Raw genomic sequence first — 26,729 nt, forward strand, 5'->3', positions numbered from 1 at the left:
CATGATCACATGATCAAAGTTTTTTTTAGAATGGTTGCGGCATGCTTGAGTCATGTGATTTCCTTTGGTAACCTCCTGACAAGCAAAATCTATGGGAAATCCAGATTCCCTTAACAACCATGTTACTAACTTAACAACTGCAGTGATTCACTTACTGTATTTTTCAGACTATAAGACGCACCGGACTATAAAACGCACCATGATTTTGAAGAGGTAATTTTTTTAAAAAAAGTTTTTGCACTCTGCAGGCTTCCCAAACCCTCTGCATGGCTCGTTTTTCGCAAAGAAAAAAAGGGGGGCATGCAGAGGCTTTGGGAGGCTCTTAAAGTGCTCCTGGGGGCTAGGGGGGAAATTGAGCAAAAATGGCCCATTTTGTGCTTGTTTTTGCTCTCCCCAGCCCCCAGGAGCACTTTGCAAGCCTCCTAAACCCCCTGTATGTCCATTTTTGCAAAGAGGGCGGGGTTTCTGTAGGCCAAAAATGCTGTATTCAGTTTATAAGACGCACCCAGATTTTCACCCTCTTTTTTGGGGGGGGGGGGAGATGCGTCTTATGCTCCAAAAAATACGTTAACTGTGATGAGAAACAACCGTCTTGTTTAGCAACAGAAATTTGGGGTTCAACTGTCCAAATTTTGATCACGTGACTATACGGATGCTGCAATGGTCATAATTGTGAATAATGATCATGTCACTTCTCTCAGTGCTGTTGTAACGGTCCCTAAACAAACGGTTGTAAGACAAGGACTACCTGTATTCCCAAAATCCCTTGGAGCATAGTAGCTCATTCTGCAGCCCAAAATCTTAGTTTTTACCTGGGTTTCCTCTAAGTGATTACGGTTCAGGCTGTTGAGATCTTCTGTCTGTCGGGTTTTATTTACTGCTTCATTCAGGGCATCTCGTAGGTCCATCAGATCTGAGCTGTAGTGATCCAGCTGGTCATTGATTTGATTGACCAGTTGTTGGTTGGTCTCCAACTTGTTGAACAGCTCATTCCTCACATGGTTCAGCACTGTGAGAAAGAAAGCTTTAAAAGATTAGTGATGAACATCAAGAGCCCCATGATGGTTGAGGTTAAAATGGCCTCCATTCCAAAAAAGCAATGTCTCCAAAATGGCAGCTTCAAGACTTCTGCACTTCAACTCCCAGAATGCCTCAGTTAAACATATCTTAAAAGTTGCCAGGTTTGGAGACCCTTGCAAAAGAGAGAAAAGGAAGGCACGCTGTGAACAATTCTATAATTAATTAGGTGATACTATGGCTGCACTTGTTTTACAAATATTTTGGAGCAAATACTTTAGAATTCCTTGTATTAAGAAATCTGAATGTTATAATTAATGTGATTTTAAAGCAGTCACACTGGAAAAATGGCTTTCTCTTCTTCCCTCTTCTACTTGCTGTCATAAGAAATAATTTAAAAAATCCAACACAACTTTAATATTGTTGAGCATTTATATTTATAGAAAGCCAAGATGTGGGAGACTCAAAAAGATGTTGAGACTCTAGAAAGAGTGCAGGGAAGAACAACAAAGATAATTAGGGGACTGGAGGCTAAAACATACGAAGAACGGTTTCAGGAATTGGATAAGTCTAGTTTAATGAAAAGAAGGACTAGGGGGGACACATGATATCACTGTTCTGATATTTCAAGGGCTGCCAGAAAGAAGAGGGGAGAGGGGTTTCAACCTTTCTTCAAAGCACCCGAAGGCAGAACAAGAAGCAACGGATGGAAACTGATCAAGCAGACAACTAACCTAGAAATAAGGAGAAATTTCCTGATAGTGAGAAGAAAGTCGTTCCATTAATCAATGGAACGACTTTCCTCCAGAAGTTGTGGGTGCTCCAACGCTGCCGATTTTTAAGAAGAGATTGGACAATCATTTGTCCAGTATTACATAGAGTTGGACTAGAAGACCTCCAAGGTCCCTTTTAACTGTTATTCTATTATTCTGGATTAGCATAAATTATCTCAAAGAGTTGTAGTGAGGAAGAAAAAGAACAGGGAGCATTATCTGTGTCACCTTCAGTGCCAGTAAAAAAATGACAGGCTATTAACTAAAAGAAAAAAAAAAAACCATTCTCTGCTTATAAAGTTTTGCACTGTGTACATAAACATTTTTTAAAAAGAGTGCTCTTGATATCTACCAGAAGGAAATTTTTAAAAAAGCACCCAACTTTTAGGAAAGGTATCTAATTTGGTTTAGAACTTAAATAAAATCAAAACTGCAAGATATCTTGAATTTAAGAATCCAGTCTGTCTTCCCTGAAGCCTCATCTCTCAAATATCAATAAACTGGATTCCAGAATATCTTAAGACACAATAGATGATACATCCTTGGGAATGGCTCCCTCACACAGCCCATTTGCTTTCTCTGTTGTACTCACCATTCTGTGTTTCATCCCGCTCCTCAACAGCAATGGCTCTCTGGAAACTAAAATCCATGGCTTTCATGTGCCTCAGCATTGCATCAACCTCAGCTATCTTCTGGCGAAACTCCTCCGCAGAGGTGGAGCTAGCATTGGCTGTGGTGAAAGTGTTCATCTGGTGTATGAGATCTGCATAAAAAGCCACAACAATGGAGATGCATGGCACATTAGGACACACCTCTGCACATATAACAGCTCTCGATTTGATACAGGAGATGACCAGGGGTGGGTTGCTGCCGGCACTACTGCCGCTTCGATGCGTGTGACCCTGGGGATGCCGTGATGGTTGTGTGAAAAAAAGGTCATGTCACTTTTTTCACTGCCATGTGTTGTGGCCCAGCAGGAGCTGTTGGAGCTGCCGATGGACTCCAATAGCGAGGGACCCTATGAGTCTGCTATGGAAGATGTGGAGGACCCTGGGCAGGGTTCAGACTCTGAGCAGGGACCAGAGAGGCTGGTTGGCCACCAGGAGGCACGTGAGGCATGGAGCAGTGGGGAAGATCAAAGGGAGTTTTTCCCTGACGCCAGGCAACGAAGGGCGGAGAAACGAAGGCAGCAGTTACAGAGACAGAGTCATAAGAGATAATCAAGCCCAGGTGGTTGTGGCTTGGCTCCTCCCAAGAGAGTATATAAGAAGAGACTTTAGGAGGAGACCTTTTGCAAGACACAACCGTTCATAACAAGCTGGAGAAGCTCTTGTTTGTACTGTATCTCTTATCTGTGGGAATCTGGGTTGCTGCCAATGTCTTGCCTGTGAGTCATGTGTGGGCTGTGAATAAAGCGTGGCTAACAGTGTCGGCATTAATCACCGGATGGAGGGGGATCAGAACAGCCATGTAACTTTGAACCGTCACTCAACAAATGATTGTAAGTCAAGGGCTACCTGGGATGAGGTGATCCTTTGCTAAAGAATCAGCACCATTGTGGTTGTGTACCTGGGGCTATCAGTACACCTGAGTCCTTTCAACAACAGCTGTTTATGAAAAAAATGAGTCTTACATACCGTATTTTTCGGAGTGTAAGACGCAGCAAGGTTTTGAAGAGAAAAAATTTTAAAAAAGTTTTTGCACTCTACAAACCTCTCAAAAACGGTCCGTTTTTCCCAAAAATGGGCCTGTTCTTTTTCTTCAAAAAGAGGGCATGAATAGCCCTTATGAGGCTTGTAGAGTGCTCCTGGGGGAGGGGGGCAAAAAATGAGCAAAAAACAGTCCATTTTTTGCCAAAGCGGGCCCATTTTTTGTCAAAAAAAGGGCATGCATAGCCTTTAGGAAACTTATAGAGTGCTGCTGGGGGCTGGGGAAGCAGAAAAAGGGCCTTTTTCACTCATTTCTGCCCTCCCCAGCCCCCAGGAGCACTGAAAGCCTCCTACAGGCTCTGCACGGCCATTTTGGTGAAGAGGCGGAGTCTCGGGAAGCAAAAAAATGCTGTATTCAGTGTATAAGACCCACCCAGATTTTCAGCCTCTTTTTTGAGGGGAAAAGGTGTGTCTTATACTATGAAAAATACATTGATTGTAGATACAATCAGCATAAATTCTATCCAAAAATCACATGCTCCACCCTTGAAATTTAAGCATCACTCTTGGATCATTTGCTGTTTGTTTGCTTTTTATGGGAATTGGGCACTTCCCAAGTAGCACTTCTTGAAAGCAGGAAAATAGATAGAATTCGGCCTTACCATTAATTTTATTTTGAATTTTAGTGACGTTCAGAACAAGGCTCTCTGCTTGCTGATAGGTCTCCTGGGTAACATCCATCAGGCGGTTGGCTTTTCTATGGGTCATTGTTGCCTAAAAACAACATTGTCGGTTTAGATAACATTGAAAAGTTACAGGGGCAGGCCAACAATTTGCAACCATTGGGAAGTTTGCTGAAAGACAGTTGTGAGTTCAGCTTATTTTCTTCAGAAGATTAATTTAAGATCACATTGCTGTCCCAGGTACACAGCTGTAATAAAGTAATATTTTAAGAAAGGTTTTATAGGTCATTGTTGATGGGCCACATGATAAGTCTTTAGATTCCCGGTGGAATCCAAAGGAATTTGGCTAAAATGTTAAGCAACCAAAGTTGCTTGAACATGCCATGTTCTCTTCTCTCCATTGTTTGGGTACAATCATACACTTTTGCCTAATATTAAGAGCAGTTTTGACACTGAAGTTAATTACTCAAGGAGAGGGAGGACCAACTAGCAGGAGACTATGAGTTCTAGTTCTGCCTTAGGCATGAAAGCTGCCTGGGAGACCTTGTGCCAGACTTTCTTGGCCCAACCCATCTCAAAGATTTGTTATTGTGGGGAAAATAGGAGGAAGGATTTCATACTAGCTGATAAACTGCCATTGCCCGGGTATTTATTTATAGGGAGAAAATGTCCGGACCAAATGTAATTTCTAATGTTGGATTTTCCCTCTTACCAGAGACAGCCCCCTTGTGGAGTACTGTGAAGCCGTTACCATGGCAACTCCACTGCGCTGTACAGTAGAAGCCATTTTAAGGCAGTACGGTAGAAGTCATTTTAAGGCACAACAGGCTGTATTTTAACGGAACACACACCCTGAGGGGCATTAGGGGTGTCTTACCCCCACAGTGTTTTTTTTCCAGAGAGTAAGTCATCTGTGTATCAAGTTTGGTTGAAATTACTTGAGGCGTTCCAGAGTTATGCTGGAACATACATACACACAGATATATGTGTTATGTCAGCCCAGGTTCAAATCCCAGTAAGGATATGGCTAGCTGACGAGAACTAAATAGCTTGAAATAGGTCTATACTAGTCTCCCTTTATTTATTTATCAGCACAAATGCAACATGCACACACACACACACACACACATTCACCACAGAGTTAACTTATAAAAGTCAAAAAGGTGGGATATAACTCAATCAAACAAACAAACAAATCAGTAAGTAATTCTCTTTCTAGAAAAAAAGTGGAGGCATGCTAGATCTTGCAACTCGTTGCTTGATGATGCTTAAATAAACAGCACCAGATAGCTTTATCTTCGCCCTGTCATAAATTCAGATGTGATTACATCTTTGTGCATGAGAAAAGATATCCCTGGCTATTTTCCCTTGTAGGTTTTCAAGTGAAGCACTGATTTTTGAAACTACAAGAGAAAGATCTCTTTTACAGATAGAGTATCGTCACAAGCAAAGTTAATCCTGTCCAGACAGTTTTGGTCACCACATTACAAAAAAAAAGACTTTGGAAAAAGTGCAAAGAGGCGCAACTAAGATGATTAAGGGCCTGGAGACTAAAATATATGAGGAAGGGTTGCAGGAATTGGATATGGCCAGTCTAGACAAAAGAAGGACTAGGGCAGACATGATAGTAATATTCCAGTATTTGAGGTGCTGCCACAAAGAAGAGGGGGTCAATTTATTTTCCAAAGCACCAGAGGGCAGGAAAAGAAACAATGAATGGAAACTAATTAAGGAGAGAATCAACCTGGAATTGAGGAGTCACTTCCTAACAGTGAGGACAATTAAACAGTGGAACAGCTTGCCTTCAGAAATTGTGGGCTTTTCATCACTGGAGGTTTTTAAGAAGAGCCTGTACAGTCGCTTGTCTGAAATAGTATAGAGTCTCCTGCTTAAGCAGGGGGCTGGACTAGAAGACCTCTAAGGTCCCTTCCAGCTCTACTCTGATTCTGATTCAGTTAGCAGATCACTTCACTAAAGTACCTTGGACATTCTGCCATTCTTCCAGCTGTAATACAGGTAGTCCTCGACTTACAACCACAACGGAGCCCAGCATTTCTGTTGCTAAGTGAGACAGTTACGTGAGCGTTTCCCCATTTTACAACCTTTCCTGCCAACATTGTTAGAAGTGAATTACTGCAGTTGTTAGGTGAATAGCACGGTAGAATGAATCTGGCTTCCCAACATTGACTGAAGGTCGCAAAAGGGGATCATACAACCCCAGAACACCGCAACCATTGTAAATATGAACCAGTTGCCGAACGACCAAATTTTGATCACGTGACTGTGGGGTGTGTGGGCTGCAACAGTCCTAGGTAAGTGTGAAAAACGGAACTATGTGCCCTTGTGGTTTCAAATGGTCACTAAATGAACTGTTGTAAGTCGAGGACTACCTGTACAAATATAGGAAGAGAGAAAAGGGGGGGGGGGGAATGGCTGTACCTTGTGCTGAAGTGCGTTCAGATCCTGAACAAAATCCGTGTTCTCTTCCTCCAATTCATCGGCGTGTTGCCTCACCTTGTGGATGGACCTCTGGTACTCGCGCACTTGGCTCTGTGAGGAAAGCAGCAAGTGAAAAGTAAATCTAGAACCTCTAGAACAGTGATGGCTAACCTTTTTCTCCTCGTGTGCCGAAAGTGTGCATGCGCATGCAACAGTGTGCGTGCGTGTGCCCACACCCGTAATGCAATGCGCGCGCAACAGCCCTCTCCGCCCCCCACACACGTGCATGCAAAGCCCTCCCCCAATGCTTTGTTTTGGGCCTAGCAGGCCTCCCCGAAGCCTCCTGGGACCAAAAACAGGGTGCGGGGGGCTCCCCCACGCGCCCTCCCCACACATGAGTGAATGTCTCCCACGTGCGCCCTGCCTCCCATGTATGCATGGCAGAGAACCAAAAATTAGCTGGCCGGAGGAGCTGAACTGGGGGCAACGGCTTGCGTGTGCACAGAGAGGGCTCTGCGTGCCATCTGTGGCACTTGTGCCCTGGGTTCGCCATCCCGGCTCTAGAATTTTATAGACTCATCAGAAGAGGAACAATGAACTGGGAAACCTCCACATACGGTAATGGCTTGCATGGAGCCGTTGATGCTGTGCAGGCGGGCCCAGGCAATGGAGGTGGTGTTGAGACTTGTCAACTGACGTTCCAGGGCAGGGAAGTCACTTTCAATCTCCTGGAGATCTTCCAGCAAGAGCAGCACACAGCTATCACAAGCTGTTAATGAGAGAGAAAAGTAAGCCCTAGGACAGTGATGGTTAACTTTTTCAGCACCAAGTTCCGTAAACTGGAGCAGCAGAACCTGAAAGAGATCAGCTGGCTGGTGCACATGTGCGCACTGGCCAGCTGGTCAGCGCATGTACATGCCAGAAACCAGATGAGAGCAGCTGGCCGGTGTGCATGCGTGCTGGAACCTGGCAGCTGGTGACACCACACGTACCCACAGAGAAGGCCCTGTGTGCCCCCTCTGGCACACATGCCATAGATTTGCCATCAAATCTATAGGACGTGTCAATGGAGTATCTCAACTATCCAGATTGAGACTCTCCAACCACCAAGCTCAGAGACCCCGCAATTCAACCCTGAGCTACACATGTCCTCTTCCATAGATAAAACCTAAATTTCAGCAGCCCAAAATTTCAGGGCGAACCACAGAAATTAAGACTACCAATAAAGGAGAATATTTGTAGCTCGGGGTTGACATGAGGAGGTCCTCGCATGGAGCCAAGTTAAACCTTACAAGATTTACATGTAGGATTTCTGAGTCATTCTCAGTTTGGCTATTCAGTGGGACAGGCAGGAGCGTGGTTCCTGCAATCAGCGTCAAGTCAATATAGAGAATTACAGGAAGACCCCAAAACAGACATAGCTGGGAGTAAGACACTGGAGGAAAGAAGACGCCTAACCTTCACATCTCATGTTGTCTGGACCATCCACCACGGGGATCTCATGCTTCTTTATACAGGTGTCACATTGCTTCCCTGTCAGGCCATTGGTACAGGTGCATTCACCTGTGCGGGGGTTGCAGGAGCCTCCTTTACACTGGCATTCTGTTGAGAGAACATTGAAGGGCAAAGATTTACAAGCAGGACTGTCTTTCGGTTCGCATTAACCGGCATGGGATTAATCTAAGTGCTCCCTAGGGAGGTTGCAGGTGACAATTCCAGGACCCCGGGACACTGCAACCATCGTACATACAAGCCAAAGTTTGATTCCGTGACTGCGGGGATGCTGCAGCAATGTGAAAACTGGTCATAAGTCACTTTTTTCATTGCTGTTTTAACTTTGGAGGGACACTAAACGAACGGTTGTAAGTTGAGAACTTGCAACAAATTGAGTTTGAGATGCGGAGACTCTAGAAAGAGTACAGAGAAGAGCAACAAAGATGATTAGGGGACTGGACTAAAACACATAATGAACGGTTGCAGGAACTGGGTAGGTCTAGTTTAATGACTATAGCAAAGAAGGATTACAGGAGACATGATAGCAGTGTTCCAATATCTCAGGGGCTGCCACAAAAAAGAGGGAGTCAAGCTATTCTCCAAAGCACCTGAGGGCAGGACAAGAAACAATGGGTGGAAACTAAGCAAGAAGAGAAGCAACTTAGAACTAAGGAGAAATTTCCTGACAGAACAATCAGTGGAACAACTTGCCTCCAGAAGTTGTGAATGCTCCAATGCTGGAAGTTTTTAAGAAGAGATTGGATAGCCATTTGTCTGAAGTGGTGTAGGGTTTTCCTGCCTAAGCAGGGGGTTGGGCTAGAAGACCTCCAAAGTCCCTTCCAACTCTGCTATTCTACTCTATTCCCTGCTGGACAATAATCTTCGGCACCAAAATATCTGCTGGGGGCAGGGAGCTGAGGCTGAGTTTCTGTTTCCTTTAAGATTTTTATTTCTCTTTTAGGGGAAATATTCTGCCTTTTTGATATTCCCTAGAATATTTCATTCACTTAGGAGAGGGGTGGGTGCTAACTTTCTACAATGTTAATGCCTTATTTTACTGCAACAGAGGAAGTCAGAAAAGTTGATGCTGTTTTCCCCTTATCCCTTGTCCGCCTTCACTTCTCTTTCCCCTTCTCCCCCCCCCTTCCTATTTGCTTTTGTATTTTGTATTTTATTCTCTAATCTAATGCAATGTTTAAAGAGGAAGAAAAAGTAATGTATTTTTTGGAGTATAAGTCGCACCTTCCCCCCCCCCCCCCCAAAAAAAAAAATAGGATGAAAATCTGGGTGCGTCTTGTACATTGAATGCAGCATCCCACCCCACGCATCCCGTTTTTCGTAAAAATGGATGTGCAGAGGGTTGGGGGGGCTGCAAAGTGCTTCTGGGGGGGCCGGGGAGGGCAAAACCTTTTTTTAAAAGGTTTTTTAAAAAATTACCTCTTCAAAATCTTGGTGCATCTTATATTCCGGTGCGTTTTATAGTCCAAAAAATACGTTATGTGCCCTCTGTTTCAGGCTTGAGGGGGGTGGGGGAAATCTGAGTTTTCTCTTGGCAAGACCTAAGCATTAGGAAAGGAACTCACTGGAGCAGCCATCTGCACTGAGCCCCCAATATCCAGGGGAGCATTGCTGACAACGAGGACCGCTGACGCCTGGACGGCAATCACACTGGCCATTCTGGGCATGGCAATTGGGGCTCACTGACCCAATGTCACAGTCGCACCTCTGGCAGCCCAAGCAGGTTTCATAGCCATAATAGCCTTCCTAAAAAGGAAAAAAAAAGTGGTGTTTTTTGCATCCAGATTGTAATAGTTATAACAGTGGTTTACAGAAGTGGTGCGGTGGCTCTTGCTCCACCTCTAGGCTGTGAGTTTGATTCTAGGAAGAGGCAGATATTCCTCTCTCTGAGCACAATGATAATATATCCGCTGAAATAAACTCTGCATTGACAGGAAGGGCATCCAGCCAGTAACCACTCAGTTCCATTCAGTTGCATTCAGACTCTACCCCACAAGGGATTATGGGGTCATTAAAAGAGGATGATGGTAACAGTGGTTTATAGAAGCTGCTCTGCACTCAAAGAAGGGTGGTAAATCATTCTGAAGAATCTCTCCAGGCAAATGGGATGAAGGAAGGAAAGATGGCACCTATTAATACAGGATATCTTGACCATCTCCATTCGGGACATTGAGTTCTAGATCAGGGGTGTCCAACCTTAGCAACTTCAAGGTCTGCAGACTTCAGTTCCCAGAATTCCCCAGTGAATCATGCTGGCTGGGGAGTTCTTGGAGTTGAAGTCAAGGTCTTAAAGTTGCCAAAGTTGGGACAGCCTGGCAATAGATGCTCACTGCAAATTATAGGACAAACTGAAGGAATAGTTAGAGCCCAACACCTCTGTTATCTTATTCAATAAAATGCTCGTTTTGATTCAACCATTGGATAGGTTTTTTTTTTCTATTCAGTTGATTGACGTTGCATTTCCCCTATAGTTATTTAAATCAAAGTTGAAAATGTTCTACCATTCCATGCCCACTTAACGCTAATCATTCTGGTTTGGTTGGGCAAGAGAGAAAAAAACCCAGTTACATGGGGACGCCTGGGATAGTTGATGTTTGTTATTTGCAAGTACAGAAGTTGAAATCAACAGTGTGTACCTGTTAACAGAACAGTGACAAAGCCACAACAAGCCACAATGCCTGTGGGATACACCTCAGAGAATTTAAGGATCAGGGAGTCATCGGCCTATCTTACCTGACAGCGATCACAGCGCTGACCTGTCACTCCAGGCTTACACTGACACTGCCCAGTTTTAGGATCACACCAGTCCGTCCCACACGGCAGACAGCTGCACTCTACAAGGAGAGAAAGACTTTAAAAAGATTCCATGACTTCTATTTCAATTCTCACCGGCTCAAGGTTGACTCAGCCTTCCATCTTTCCGAGGTCGATAAAATGAGGACCCAGATTGTTGGGGGCAAGAGGCTGACTCTGTAAACCTCTTAGAGAGGGCTGTAAAAGCCAGGTTAAGTGATATATAAGTGCTATTTTTATTTCTAACAAAGTACATAAAATTTGACCAATGTATTTACACCTTAGCTTCAGCAATACAGGTTAATCCTCGACTTATGACCACAACTGAGTCCAAATTTAGCTGTTAAGTGAGTTTTGCCGCATTTATGACATTTTTTTTGCCACTGTTGTTAAGTGAAATGCTGCACTTCTTAAGCGAAACATGTGGTCATTAAAGCAAATTCTTTCATTGATTTGCTTGTTGGAAGCTAGCTGGGAAGGTCACAAATGGTGATCCCACGATCCCACAACAGTGCAACCGTCATAAATACCTGCCAGTTGCCAAGTGCCTGAATTTTGATTGTATGACCACGGGGATGAGGCAATGATCATGTGAAAAATGGTCATACGTCACTTTTTTCACCGACGTTATAACTTCAGATAGTCACTAAATGAATGGGTTTGTAAGTTTAGGACTACATGTATTTTCTATTGAGAAAAAAAAAATTCATCAAGTTTAGACTGGGGAAACTGAAAGAATTTTTATTCTTTTTGTCCTTTCAAGTAGCCCTGGCAACTACCTTGAATAAAAAGGGTAAAAACATTTGGATATACCATATTTTTCAGAGCATCAGACACTCTGAAGTATAAGACCTAGCACTTAGCTTCTGGGGAGGAAAACAAGGGGAAAAAAACCTACCTCTGTCTCCCAGCAATTTGCCTCCTTGCAGCAAACAGCCTGTTTCAGTTTCAGCACAGCCTGATTAGTACAAGCAGCTGATTGTCAGGCCTCCCTACGATCAGCTGTTTCAGGCTGCAGGGATTGCCATTGCCTATTGCCGCCTCTGTGTGCCCCGTTTTTGGCCTCCTCATCCCATTTTTGGCCTCCACACGCCCGTTTTCGGCCTCTGTGCCCCATTTTCTGCCCATTCCGGGCAGCGGGGATCAGAATAAGCAAAAAATGGGGTGCGCAGAGGCCAAAAATGGGATGCAGAGACCGAAAATTGGGAGCACGGAGATGGCAATAGGCAATCCCTGCATCCTGAAACAGCTGATGGTTGGGAGGCTGATCGAACCAACAATCAGCTGCTTGTGCTAATCAGGCTGTGCTGAAGCTGAAACAAGCTGTTTGCTGCAAGGAGGCAAAGACCAAAGGGTGGAAACCGGCAGGTGGGCAGGGCTACATTTGGTGTATAAGATGCACCCAAATTTTTACCCTCTTTTAGGGAGGAAAAAGTATATCTTATACTCAGAAAATACCGTAAATGTAAGATATATATAAAGACTGTTAGACATCACCTTTGAGACTAGCATTTCAATTTTTTTAAACACATCATTGTGTGTGAATGCAACCAGGAAAGAGACTGGTTGTAAAACCTACCGGTGCAGTTCTTTGCTACGACTGCATCACCATAAAATCCAGGCGCACACATTTCGCATCGGGGCCCTGCAGTGTTGTACATGCACCCGGTGCAGGCCCCTGTCAACGTGTTACAGTCGCTGAAGAGCATGTTCGGGTCAGCATTCCCGCTGCAGTCACAGGGCTGGCAGGAGCTGCCAATCACGAGAGGATTTCCATAGTAACCTGGAGCACATCTTTGGAGGAGAGAAGAAGGTCTTACAGGGCTGCAGTGTGAAGTCCCATTGCTGGTGGCCTGATTCCACCAGTGGAGAACTGAGCAGTCAACATACATGGATTGGATCTTAAGCAAACCAAGTCGGAACAGCTGAAATTCAAGTTATATACTGTACCGTTCACACGAAAATCCGGCATAACCAGGCTTGCAAAGACACTGCGTGGTGGAGCCTTTGTAGATGCATCCCGTGGCAAAGCTAAGACAAAAATGGGGGAAAGGAAGAGGAAAGAGCTATTAAAGTTTGCAACAAATAAAGCTACTGTCAAGATTGAAATGCTTTACTTCTTCTGAGCTACTTCTATGGCTTTCATCTTGTCATTCAAGCGGGAGGAGGGAAGGGGGGGGGGGAGAATGGAATGCTAAGCTTTTATCTACGAACCATGAGAGCCAAGGTCACTGCTGCAGGTGTTAGATGGAGACATGGACTGTTCCCATAACAAAAGGAAGTCTTACAATTCGATAATGTGAACACCCAGGTGTAGGTGGAAAGGGAATCTATTGTTTAACTAAGTAAACTTTTTCACCGGAAAACCAGAACTGGTTTTTGCTTCTGCAGTTCCAAGTTGGTGTATTCAATAAAGTGATACTTTGGGGAATTCAAAGATCCCGAGAATGTCTACTTCTTTTGAGTACGCTAGTCGGATCATTGATAGCTACGTCATCATTACATATGATTCTTACGGAATTAGCAAACTGGAATAAATACAGGTAGTTCTCAACTTACGACAATTGAGCCCAAAATTTCCATTGCTAAGCGAGACAGTTGCAAAGTGAGTTTTGTCCCATTTTGTGACCTTTCTTGCCACAGCTGTTAAGCGAATCACTGCAGTTGAAAAGTTTCTAATCCAGTTGTTAAGTGAATCTGGCTTCCCTCTTGACTTTGCTTGTCAGGTGGTTTCAAAAAGTGATCGCATAACCCTGGGACATTGCAACAGTCATAAATACAAGTCAGTTGCCAAGTATCTGAATTTTGATCACATGCTCAAAAGGGTCACGTAACTCTGAAAAATGGTCATGTCACTTTTTTTGATGCCGTTGTAACTTTGAATGGTCACTAAATGGACCGTAAGTTAAGAACTACCTGTACTGCATTCTAAGCACTGCACCACCACAGCTCCTATTTTAAGTTGAGGACTACCTGCATGTTTTTCCATATGCAAATAAGAAGCTAACACATGTTGTTGCCAAAGAATCAAGAGGACTATATGCATGGAAGATACTCACTTGTTAGAGGGAACTGAAAGAGGGCAGGGACATCCTATGCATTGCACGTGTTCCTCAAGGGAAGAGTTGCCCACAAAACCATCCTTACACCTTTCGCAATGATCACCTTCTGTGTTGTGTTGGCAATTCTACAGAGGAAAAAAATTAATGACACTAATTTCACATATTCAAACTATTCATGCTTTGTCTTCACATCCTTTTAGAATAAATCTGGCTGCATCTTCAGAAATAAGGTAAGACTCCTTACCTGGCAACAGACCCATGATTTTGTCTTTTATCTTTGCAGGGGGGGGGGGGGGGGGGGGGGCGGGGGGCCGGAATGGGAAATTATGCTTTATAGAATAATCAGAGAAGTACTTGGTTCCTCAGAAAGGATGCTAAAAAATTAGTCGATTAGGGAGAAGCACCGATAACTTAGACCAATTTTCACTATCTGGTCTAGTTCCAAAACAAATTGAGTTAGGTCCGTGTCTGAATGTGTTTATTATTGTGATGTGTTATCAGAGTTTAAATCTTGTTTCCTTAGTCTTGTTCTTTGAGTCGGTATTCTTCTAATCTTCAGTGCATTTCCTATAATTTTGTTTACAATAAGAGTATATGATAGATTTACTGCATGTAACACTTGGCCAACAGATCAAAATATTTCCCCTCAAAGGATCCTGACTACTTGAGACAGAGAAAGTTCCATCTGATGCCATGACCACCAGATGGCTATTAAAAGAAAAAATAATAATTACAGGAAGCTCCAACAGGTGGTAGTTGACCTTAATTGAACTCAGAGTAGGACCAGTGTTGATTAGAATTTGGATGAGGAACTCCAAGGAATGCCACAGCTGGAAACAAACTGGGAAGTAAAAAAATAAATAAATTCCCAGGAAAAACCCATCTAAATAACTTAAAATAATGTGGAAAAGGGACAAGTGTCGCCTTATCAGGGAGATGGGTAGCATATAAATTTAATAAATAAAAAAACAAAGCAAGAGTCCTGGAAAATTTCTGCTTGCTCTAGGATTCAGTCTACCAGCCCTACTATTATCTCTGCCTCCGCTATATCTGTAGAAGTAAATAAATCATTAGCATTTATTGGAGAAAGTACCTTTGAGGTAAACGGAGTTGAACAATCATTTTCTTTACTTACAAGGCATGTTCCAGATCCCGGGAGGCATTGATCCGAATGGCCATTGCAGTCACATGGAATGCATTTCCCAAGAAACAGACCCTTGATGTCTCTGTAATAGCCTGGAGCGCATTCCTAATTGCAAAGGAGATAATATGCATCAGACCATCATCGGTGTAAGGCATTTGAGACAGAATGCCTGAAAGGAGGTGGGAGCCCTTAACATTCCTCAACTTATTGGAAAGTTCCTCCTGAGGTTTTTCAGTTTGGAGAGGATGATGACGACAACAAAAAGAAAGGAGGGAAGGAAGGAAGGAAGGAAGGAAGGGAGGGAGGGAGGGAGGGAGGAAGGAAGGAAGGAAGGAAGGAAGGAAGGAAGGAAGGAAAGAAAGAAAGAAAGAAAGAAAGAAAGAAAGAAAGAAAGAAAGAAAGAAAGAAAGACAATAAATAGATATGTGGGGTGCTTGGTGCTCTCTGAGCTTGCTTGTTTTCTTGCAGACATTTCATTACCCAAACAAGGTAACATCATCAGTGCTAGAATAGGTGTGTGTGTGTGTGTGTGTGTGTTTGAGAGAGACAAAGATAGGTCAGGTAGATTGACAGGTATGAATAGAGATATTCAGAATTATCTCAGATGATAGAAGGATGGATAGTTGGGATATACTGTAGATGGGCAATAGACAGACAGATAGACAGATAAGACAGACAGATTTGTTACAGATACCTGTTTCTCTGAAAATAAGCCCTCCCGGATAATAAGCCCAATCGGGCTTTTGAGCGCATGCGCTAAAATAAGCCCTCCCCCAAAAATAAGCCCTCCCCCAAAATATTGCAACATAGCAGCAGCCCTGAGGTGACCATGCTCGCTGCATCCTGCACCTCAAAAATGATAAGATCTCCCTGAAAATAATGCCAAGTGGTTATTTCAGGGGTCAGAAGAATATAAGACCCTGTCTTATTTTCGGGGAAACACAGTATATAGTACATATATAGATATATTAGATATAGATATAGATGTAGAGTATTATTTTGTGTGTGTGTGTGTGTGTAAATGGAACAAGAATTGCTACTGCTGTCATATATCTATTACTAAAAGCTTTTTTTAAAGTTGAAAACTAATGCTAATGAATATAAAGGAAGAAAAAAAATAAAAAAACCAAAGAGGATACAAAAAGTGGAAGAAAAGACAAAAAAAAACTTGAAGAAAAAGAGAAAAGTAGAAAAGAAAAAAAGATAGAAGCAGCTTCTGATATTTTTCACGGGACTTGTAAGTACAAATAGATCTTAACCTCTCTCTCTCTAAAGTTACATCATAATGCTCTTTTTTCTATAATCTATCAGAAATCACAAGTTTATTTTTTCATTATTATTCAAAGAAAACCCTCTCCTGAGTTCTAGTCACCAATAAATATAGATAGTCTCTGATAAAAGAAGTTAATTTATCTATCTCAGCAACATCTGTCAACTACAGCTTCACCAACGCTGGATTTTTCATAGAACATGGGATCAAAAACTTCCATTCCAAAATGGCGTACAGCAGCATATTATGAATCCTAAATGACATATAACTGACTTTATATAATGAACTGAGGATTCTGATTACTCAGCATCAGTATTTCCCTCAGCAACTTTTAAGATGTATGGACCTCAACTCCCAGAATTCCTCAGCACAGCTGGCTGAGGAATTCTGGGAGTTGAGGTCCACACATCTTAAAGTTGCTTGAGGTTAAGAAACACTGCTCTACATGAATGTGAGAGGAAACTAGTTTCCTTACCTGGCAAGAATCTCCCCTGTAATTGGCTGGGCACAGGCACAATTCCACACTATTGGCTGGGATGCTTCCACCGGTCTCTGTGGTTTTCTCCAAGATCACCCGATGCAGGGATACAGAGGACGAAATTGGGGAAAAGAGAGCTCGGATTTGCAGCTGCTCCAAATTAGCCAGAACCATCATCAGCTCTTCCCTGGAGACTGGATTGTGTGTTTCAGTGTGTCTAAAATTACCCTAGGAAAGAAGATTGAGTTGCAGTACGACATTAGTAGAAATGTGGTTTTCTTACATCAATAAGCCGGATTAGGGCTGCATTGGATCTTAATTTTCCCATTAACAGGAAATCTGTTTTTGATGGATGGAGAGAGAGCGGGAGATAGCAATAGCAATAGCACTTAGACTTATATACCATTTCACAGGATTCTACATTTCTCTCTAAGCAGTTTTACAGAATTAGCCTAGTGCCCCCAACAATCTGCCTCCTCATTTTGCAGACCTCGGAAGGATAGAAGGCTAACTCCACTTTGAGTCAGTGAGAATCGAACTGCTGGCAGACGACATTCAGCAGAAGTAGCCTGCATTCTAACCATTGGACCACCATGGTTGAGAGAGGAGGAAGGGAGGGAAAGAGAGAGAGAAGGAAGGACCGAGGGACAGAGGGACAGAGGGAGGGGGAGGGAGAGAAGGAGAGAAGGAGAGAGGAGAGAGAGAGAGAGAGAGAGAGAGGGGGGGGGGGAGAGATGGAGATGGAGATAGACAGAGATACAGAGATCAGAGCGATATAGAAAGATATAGATGGAGCGATAGATAGAGGGAGAGAGAGGATGGATGGATGGATGGATGGACGGACGGACGGACAGACAGAAGAAAGATAAATAGATGAATCTAATATGGTTGCAACTGAAGCCATTCCTTAAGGTAACATGTCAGAATCTGCAAAAAACCCGGATCTTCAAACTTGAACTGCTGATTGTGTATTTTATGTTTAAGTCTACAGCCTCCGCCATTAAAGGTTTGTACAGCCTTTAATGTGAATTGATTGCTAAGCATAAAGGTCGTGCTGAAACAGTAACTTGGTTCCAGAACTGAATGTTCAAAACCCTGAACTGTACACCCCCTCACATATGATCCTAGTACGTACTTTTGTTGCCAGCAGTTTAGACATTAATGGCGGTGTGTTGCATTATTTTGAGGGGACGGTACATTTAGATTGTTACACAAGCTGTATACTGACTACTTTACATTGTAGCCAAGTGTCATTTCTTCAGTGTTCTCACATGAAAATATATGCTTATATATTTACAAAATGTGAGGGGGTGTACTCACTTCTGTGATACACTGGTATATACTGTATATTCTGCCGTATAAGGCGACTGGGCATATAAGACGACCCCCTACTTTCAGGCGCCCGCAAGCCAGCTGAAGGCCTCCGCACTGCCGGGCTTTCGTAGTTTGAGCTCAGCGCCTTCCTCCTCCAGACCTCCAACCAGATCTTACTAAGCCATCCTAGCGCTCATCCATCCACGTGCCCAGGCGAGGAGCGCCGAGGTTATCGATTGAAAGGCCAGCGTCTGCGCTGGTGGCGGCGCGGCTTTTTACTTGGTGGCATTGCTTTTGCTTTTGTTTTGGTTTTTTTGGTATACCTGGCGTATGACCACCTCCAATTTTTGAAATAATTTTTTGGGGTTAAAAAGTCATTTTATACACCAGAAAATACGCTATTAATTTCTTATGTACGTTAAATTTCACTATCTTCAGTAACATCCACAGTGGTATCTTTTTGACCACCTCTACAAGGATGGAGATTGAGGCCCTCACTCTGCAATGTTCCTGAACAGATAGGATCTGATCCAAAGTAAGTTTCTAAAATCAACAGAAACACCCCCTGATCTTAACAGATTAACAGAGTTGGGAGGGACCTTAAAAATCATCTAGTCCAACCCCCCCCCCCCAAGCAGGAGACCCTACACTATTTCTGGCAAATGACAGCCCAGTCTCTTCTTGAAAGTCTCAAATGACGAAGACCCCACAACTTCAGAAGGCAACTTCTGTTCCATGGGTTGAAGTTTTTTCACCTTCTCCGTGGGGTTATCAATCTCAACTTACCTCCAACAGTTGAAGCTCTCCTTTATAAACCTCTCCAGGAGCGGGATACGACTCTTCAACAAACATAATACTCATTTGGTTTCCCTAGGAAAGGACCAAAAACATCTGAATTAAAGAAAAGACAGTTGGACCTGATGCCGTTTAGATCAAAGACCCAAGAGGAATGGGAGATCTACCTTGAGGATAACATCAGCCCGGGATTCCATCGGTATGAACACATCACCCCTTTGAATGTCTGAATGCAATTCATACTTCAAATAGCCAGCATAGGAAGAAACCTGCATGGAAAGCAAGAATAGGTTGCCCACAAGGATTTTAAAATCGTTCTCAAGGTCCTAGTACCAAGTTATAATTTAAAACTTTTCTGTATCAAGGATTCTATTGGAATTAAGTGACATTTTTCAGATGCAAAAGTACTTTTTAAAATTAAGATGGTAAGACTATCATAGTGGAATGAATAGAAAGAGATTAAGTGCCATAAGGAATGGTGGGGTCTTTCATATCTCGCTGTTTTAACGGTGGCAAGACTAGTTTTCGCACAGAAATGGAAAAATAAGGAGACTCCCTCAGAACAAGAAATAATAAATAAGATACTGACATAGACAGACTGACTAGAGCTCAAAGACAAGGGTGAGACGGAATATCATGAAATCTGGGACAAATGGTACCAATGGTTAGAAATGAGGGGAAAAGGTCAGGACAGAAAAACACAGACAAGTTAAGAAATGGAAAATATGGCATTATGAATGTGTGATAGGTAGGAATTGGTTATGTATTTCTATGATTAGTAATTTTCCTCAAAAAAGAAGGTGAAAATCTGGGTGCGTCTTATACACTGAATACAGCATTTTTTGCTTCCTGAAGCCCCGCCCCTTCACCAAAATGGCTGTGCATTATGTATGCAATGTTTTTTGACAAAAAACGGGCCCGCTTTTGCGAAAAACAGACCATTTTTTGCTCCTTTCTGGGTCCCCCCCCCAGGAGCACTCTGAACCCCCCCCCCCAAGGCTATTCATGCCTTTTTTTAAAAATGGGCCCATTTTCACGAAAAACGGGACCTTTTTGGGAGGTTTGTAGAGTGCTAAACACCCCCCCCTTTGGAAAGCACTTTAACTGATTGATGAGAATTACATTGATCAAGCAAGTGCTGTGCCAGCAGAAACAAAATCTTAGGTGCTGCAGATCGTCAGCAATTTCCTTCTCCAGCACATGGATAAATACACCTGGAAACATCTACCTACCTACCTACTCTCTCTCTCCCCCCTCCTCCCTACGGTATTTCTCTCTCTCTCTCCCTCTACCTACCTACTCTCTCTTTCTCCCTACTTATCTACTGTATTTTTCTCTCTCTCTCTATTTCTCTCTCTCTATCCCTCTACCTACCAACCTACATACTCTCTCTCTCCCTACCTATCTACTGTATTTCTCTCTCTCTCTATTTCTTTCTATTTCTCTCTCTATCCCTTTACCTACCTATCTACCTACCTACACACACTCTCTCTCCCTACCTATCTATTGTATTTCTCTCTCTCCCTACCTACTTTTTTAAAAATTTGCCTCTTCAAAACCTTGGTGCGTCTTATACTCCGGTGAGTCTTATACTCCAAAAAATACGGTAGATAAAAGAAAGAATCAACAGACAGGTGATCTGACTGACTTCATACACCTATGTAATGGACATGAAATGTAATTGTTATAAGATTTAATCACTATATGGAAATGTTTATGCCAGAAATGTTGCACTATATCCAATGTTTTTTAATGTTTATCTAATAAAAAACTTTTTAAAAAGGAAGAAAGAGATTAAGTGCCATAAGGGATGGTGGGGTGTTTCATATCTCGCCAAAGCAAAGAAATGTTTGTTTGAATTAGTGATATTCCTCCCTTTAGAAAAGGGGAGATGAACATATTTGCACATCTGATGGACTTGTCCAAAAGCAAAGAAATTTGGGAGACAGATGAGAAAATGGTTAGAGGAAATTACTAAACAACAAATAGATCTAAAACTGGCATTATTTTTATTAGGTATATTAAGAGGAAATTATTGTAAAAAAACGCAGTATATTATGTTGCACGTAATAACATGTGCAGGGGGGGCATGGGGTATGTCATACGTGCATTGCATTATGTGTGTGGGCACGCACACACACTATCAAGCACATGCTTTCGGCATGCAAGGACATAAAGGTTAGCCATCACTGAGTTATACTGATACCGGAGCATTGTAAAGATTGAAATTGTGATACAAAATGAAGAAAATTGCTTAATAAAAACTATTTTACAACATAGAAAAGGGTTTGGGAGTGTCCTACCTTTTGACCCAAGATCCATATTTTTGTCTTACTGAAAAAGTACTTATAACCACTTGATATTAACAATTTTTAAAAAATAATAATACTTTAGAATTATTTTTTGACAGAAGCATCTCAATTATTTTTAAATAAGAATTTGTATATAGAAGAATACAATCTATTTCAAATTTAGCAGAAAACCTAATGGATTTCTAGACTTCTTTCTTTTCAATTAAGCCCTACATGGTTTAGGACCTGGCTACCTGAGAGACCGCCTTCTGCCACATACCTCCCAACGACCAATAAGCTCTCACAGGTTGGGCCTCCTCCAGGTGCCGTCGGCCGGACAATGCTGGCTGGCGGCCCCTTGGGGGAGGGCCTTCTCTGTAGCTGCGCCGGCCCTGTGGAACGATCTACCCGTAGAGATCCGGACCCTTACCACTCTCCCAGCCTTCCGAAAACCACCAAACACCTGGCTGTTCCGGCAGGCCTGGGGCTGTTGATTAATGTCCAGCCCCACTTAAATAGAATGGATGGTGTGTAATTTTAACAACTGCATTTTTATTCTTAAATTTTAAGAATAATTTTAAGAATGTTTTTATCTTGCTCTGTAAGCCGCCCAGAGTCCCACGGGATTGGGCGGCATACAAATTCTATTAAATTTCAAATTTCAATTTCAATTAAGTTGAAAAGCGGAATATTTTAAAATCACAAAAAATCTAGTGAAACCCAAAAGTTTAAGATATGGATTTTTATGCCCTTCAGAAGTAAAATCCAGCATTTGTCCATTTTTTCAACGAATCTAGCCACCCACTTGCAACGTGATTCGATGCGACATGCGACGTCGTACTAAATTTAATAAAATCTCATAGTAACAATATTAATACATTAAAAAAAAACTTTTTAAAGAAATAAACAACAACCCCAAAGTTTTATGAAGCTGGTTCTTGATCATATAAGTTGACCCAGGAGAAAAATTTATGATTCTGAGGAATTTAAATATCATTTCAAATATTAGAATTCGGCTTTTGAGCATTAAGACACCGGGATATTATGGCAAAAATATTGTATTATCAGCCATCATCACTTACCTGATCTCCAAGATAAGAACTGGGGACATGCCAGTAAAGTTCCTGGAAAGCATCTGGAAACTGCCGAAGATCAGCGTGGATAGTCTCATCCTCCAAACTGACTGATGTGGAAGCTCCCTGTCGGTCTCCACTCAGCAAAGTCCACCCACTCATGTCAGTGAACTAGAAGACACAGGTCTTGATCAGTAAATGCAGGCTTGCTGCTGAAGGGCTCAGAAGCTTTTAAGGCTTTTGAGGCATTCCATCTAAAATAGGGCAGTTGAGGTTCTTCGCCATGTCAACATTAATCCTGTGATCATCTCTTGATGTGCAAGAGCAGGGGTGTCAAACTAGATTTCATTGAGGGCTGCGTCAGGGTTCCGCTTGACCTCAGTGTGTCTGTGTGTGTGTGTGTGTGTGTCTGTGTGTGTGTGTGTGTGTGGGCAGGGTGGGCATGGCCAGCTCAACGTCACTCCTGCCGTGGGTGCCTGTGGAGTGTCCTCCCAGAGAAAACGGGCTCCCGAGCTATGTTTTTGGCTGCCACGGCCTCCTGCAACTCTCTGCCAGTGAAAATGGAGCTCGGGAGGGTCGCTTGCGGGAGCCCATTTTCACTGGCAGAAACACCGCGGGCCAATCCTTTGCTGTTTCCAAGGTGGCCCTGCCAGCCAGATCTAACTACCCCGTGGAATGGATCCAGCTCCCAGGCCTTGAGTTTGACCCCCCTGTGCAAGAGAATGGCCCAGGTCTCTCAAGACCAAGATGTGGATGGAGAAAATGGAGACACAGATGGGCAGACAGGCGGACTATGAACGGTTGTTATGAATTGATGCTCAGTAATATTTCACTGAATAAAAAGGTAATGTTCCCCTGTCCAGTCGTGTCCGATTCTAGATGGCATGTTCACCCATGTTTCTTAGCCAAAAGAGCTAGTGTTGACACAAAGACACTTCCGTGGTCATGTGACCAGCAGGATTATTACACCCAAGTGCACAGAGAGCTGCTACCTTCCCACTGAAGTGGTACCTATTTATCTACTTGCATTTTGTATGCTTTTGAACTGCTAGGTTGGCAGGAGCTGGGGCAGGAACTGGAGCTCACTCCATCATGCACTCCTTGGGTCTTACACTGCCAACCTTCCAGTCGAACGAGTCCAGCGCCTTAACCACTAGGTCACTGTGCCTTTTCTATTACATTGAACAGGTTGCTGCAAAATCTATGAGGTTCCGTTGACAGTATTCTTTGAAATAGTAATAGCATTGTTAAGCACTTTAAACAGAATGCTACCTACAGACAACTTCGTAGATTGATCTCATTTTTTTCCTACTGTGTAGAAGTTTCCTTCCTTGATTTTCTCGGCTTTCAACTCTTAACCTTCTTTTATATGTTAAATCTGAGGTTCTTTTCTCTCTCTTTCCCGAGACAGTCTCCCCTAGATCTTCACCTACTCATTTACCTCCACACGGTACTTCTCAGCACTGTGGCACCGATCGGTTGCCCCAAAACAGAAACACTTGGTGCAGCCTTTAGGATTGCTGGCATCGAGGGAGAATGTCCCCAAATGGCACTGATCACACCTTGCGCCTTCCACGTTTTCCTAGAAATTGAAAAAGAAATAAGATAGTTCAATTTTTTTCTCCATTGGCTTGCTCAAAGAAGAAGAGCCTTGAAGTGTGTTTTGATTAAATCCTCCAAAGGTGCTTTCTCAGAAGGCAACTGTATATTTAGTAAGGTTTCAATAGTCCTCTCTTTAGGAGTGGTGTGGTGGCCTAGAGGTGGAGCTCTTGCCTTGCAATCAGGCTGCTATGAGTTTGATCCTAGGTAGAGGCAGATATTTATCTCTGGGCACACTGAGAATATATTTGCTGAACAAAACGACAGGAAGGGCGGCCAGCCAGTGATGGGATTCTTTTTTTTTTTTTACTACCGGTTCTGTTGGCGTGGCTTGGTGGCCATGGCAGGGGAAGGATACTGCAAAATCCCCATTCCCTCCCAATCAGCTGGGACTCGGGAGGCAGAGAATAGATGGGGGCGGGGCCAGTCAGAGGTGATTTTTACTGGTTCTCCGAACTTCTCAAAATTTCTCCAGAACTGGTCAGAACCTGCTGAATACCACCTCTGCATCCAGCCCTTAAAACACTCTGCTAGTTCCATTCAGTTGCCCAGACTCCAACCCTCAAAGGATTATGGGGTCGTTAAATAAAGATGATGATGATCAAGTCCCCTCTTTCGCTTCTGTCCTCCAGGCTGTACATGTTCAGTTCCTCCAATGTCTCCTGATACGTTTTGGTCCCTCAGATAGAGGTGGTGTTCTGCCGGTTTGGATCGGTTCGCCTGAACCGGTTAGTGAAAATCACAGCTGGTCCTGCCCACCCACCCCGGCTCTATGCGTTCCCATTTAGACACTTGTTTTAGCCAAAGTGCATGTGTGGGAGGCTGAGCGCATGCGTGGACAGGGCGCGTATGAGAGAAGCAAGCGTGCACGCTCACATTTGCGAACCAGTATGGAAGGTAAGGGAATGCCACGCCTGCTCTCAGACCTTGCACCATTTTTGCTCCTAAAGGGATGTTTATGAAGAATTGTAGGTTTGTGCTCGACAGTAACAATTAGAACTAGACATTTAGGCACAGAACCTTCTGCTGATGGAACATCCTATTCTTGGCTCTAAAAATAAATGACGTTGTCAGGGTTTGTCTTGAAAATAACTGTTGATGCGGCTGTGACCTGAAGGCACCATCTGGTCCTGGTACTATTTCTTTCTTTCTTCTTCTTTTTTTAAAAAAAGTTTTATTATTTTAATTAAACAAAAACACAAAAAAAGAATCATCCTTCGTTACATCTTGTAGAAAGCGTGTCGATTGGTTACAAATACATTTCGTGCGTTTCTTCCACAATCATTACATATACTTCATTCAAATTGAATTGAATATTTTAAATCAATTTTTTTAATGTATTTTACTATCACTGTACCCCAATTCTCATTTAATTACAATTATTTAAACGTGCTTTTATCTGAAATCATTTGTATTTAAAGACACAACCACCTACTGGCATTCATTCGCAATTTCAATAAACTTCCAATGACATTACACCTTTATAACATATTCTGAAACAAAATCAGTTAATAAGATATATAAGCATTCCCCCCCCCTTTTTTCCCCAACTCACAATTTAGCTTATATCCAATTTGCTTTTACTAATACAACACACACACACACACACACACACACACACACATATATCATTAAACATTATCCATTAACATTTCCTTGTTATTATTGTAGTTAACTAAAAATTATTTACTATTTATATCACCTCTCCTCTCATCAGGCCCAAAAGAGATTATACCTTTAAAGCAAGATCTAAACAAGAATGTATTAATAAAATTTATAGGTCTTTTCCCTAAGTCCCAAATTACAATTTATATCCAAGTTATTTTTACTAATTAAGGTTATCATTTCATTATTATTATCATAGTTAATTATATGTTAACGAATGCACATTTAATAACAAGTCCTGGTACTATTTCTTATTGCTCCTCAAACAGCAACCTGGCCAAAAATCCAAAGTTAGGCAAGAATCAGACTTACCTTGCAGTGACATTCTCCAGTGATCGGGTGACAGATGCTTGGCTTTGTCCCTGCTTCATGGCAGTCACAAGCCCTGCAGTTGGGGTAACCGTAATAGCCCGGGGCACAGAGATCGCACTGACGTCCTACGATGTTGGGCTTGCATCTGGAAGAACAAATGGTCAGCTTCTGTATTCTTTTGTTTGTTATTACGGTTGGGTTTTAAGTCAAGCGCTAAGACGAACAGTGCAAAGGACTACTGCTGGGACAGAATAACAGAGTTGGAAGGGGCCTGGGAGGCCTTCCGGTCCAATCCCCTGTTCAAGCAGGAGACCCGATATCATTTCAGACAATTGATTATCCAATCTCTTCTTTAAAAACCTCCACTGTTGGGAGCACCCAAAACTTTGGAAGGCAAGTTAATCCAACTCCTTAGTTCTAGGTTGCTTCTCTCTTTGATCAATTTCCACCCATTGCTTCTTGTCCTGCCTTCAGGTGCTTTGGAGAAACGGTTGACCCCCCTCTTCTTTGGGGCAGCCCCTTAGACCATGGAAGACCACTAACATGTCTCCCCTAGTCTTTCTTTTCATTAAACTAGACATACCCAGTTCCTGCAACTGTTCTTCATACAGTATGTTTTAGCCTTCAATCCTCGAATCATCTTTGCGGCTCTTCTCTGCACTCTTTCTATTTTCATATCTTATTTTTTAGCTTTCTATAACCAGCTGATTGAAGACACACACCACTGAGCACAGCCACACCCGACCCAACTTCTTCTCCTGCCCCCTGCCCCGTGCTTAGTTGCATTTTGTAAGAGCCGAGGTGGCGCAGTGGTTAAATGCAGCACTGCAGGCTACTTCAGCTGACTGCAGTTCTGCAGT

The 26,729-nt window shown here is 42.8% G+C and overlaps 1 protein-coding gene across 2 annotated transcripts in view; it reads right to left on the minus strand.

The window, feature by feature from the left end:
• Positions 1-26,729, minus strand: part of LAMA5 (laminin subunit alpha 5) — a 227,629-nt gene that overhangs the window by 44,631 nt on the left and 156,269 nt on the right. For both annotated transcript variants that reach the window (XM_032217941.1, XM_032217940.1), the window contains exons 36-53: positions 25,870-26,014; positions 23,735-23,875; positions 22,303-22,464; positions 19,097-19,198; positions 18,921-19,004; positions 16,818-17,048; positions 15,064-15,177; positions 13,926-14,053; positions 12,817-12,897; positions 12,446-12,660; positions 10,807-10,907; positions 9,639-9,819; positions 8,020-8,163; positions 7,179-7,330; positions 6,562-6,672; positions 4,102-4,213; positions 2,383-2,553; positions 813-1,009 (exon numbers count right to left, since the gene is read on the minus strand). In XM_032217941.1, coding sequence (XP_032073832.1) covers positions 813-1,009; positions 2,383-2,553; positions 4,102-4,213; positions 6,562-6,672; positions 7,179-7,330; positions 8,020-8,163; positions 9,639-9,819; positions 10,807-10,907; positions 12,446-12,660; positions 12,817-12,897; positions 13,926-14,053; positions 15,064-15,177; positions 16,818-17,048; positions 18,921-19,004; positions 19,097-19,198; positions 22,303-22,464; positions 23,735-23,875; positions 25,870-26,014 — 2,572 coding nt within the window. The remainder of the gene's footprint in view (positions 1-812; positions 1,010-2,382; positions 2,554-4,101; positions 4,214-6,561; positions 6,673-7,178; positions 7,331-8,019; positions 8,164-9,638; positions 9,820-10,806; positions 10,908-12,445; positions 12,661-12,816; positions 12,898-13,925; positions 14,054-15,063; positions 15,178-16,817; positions 17,049-18,920; positions 19,005-19,096; positions 19,199-22,302; positions 22,465-23,734; positions 23,876-25,869; positions 26,015-26,729) is intronic.

This window comes from Thamnophis elegans, chromosome 5 (genome assembly GCF_009769535.1).
Source record: "Thamnophis elegans isolate rThaEle1 chromosome 5, rThaEle1.pri, whole genome shotgun sequence".
Lineage (NCBI taxonomy): Eukaryota > Metazoa > Chordata > Lepidosauria > Squamata > Colubridae > Thamnophis > Thamnophis elegans.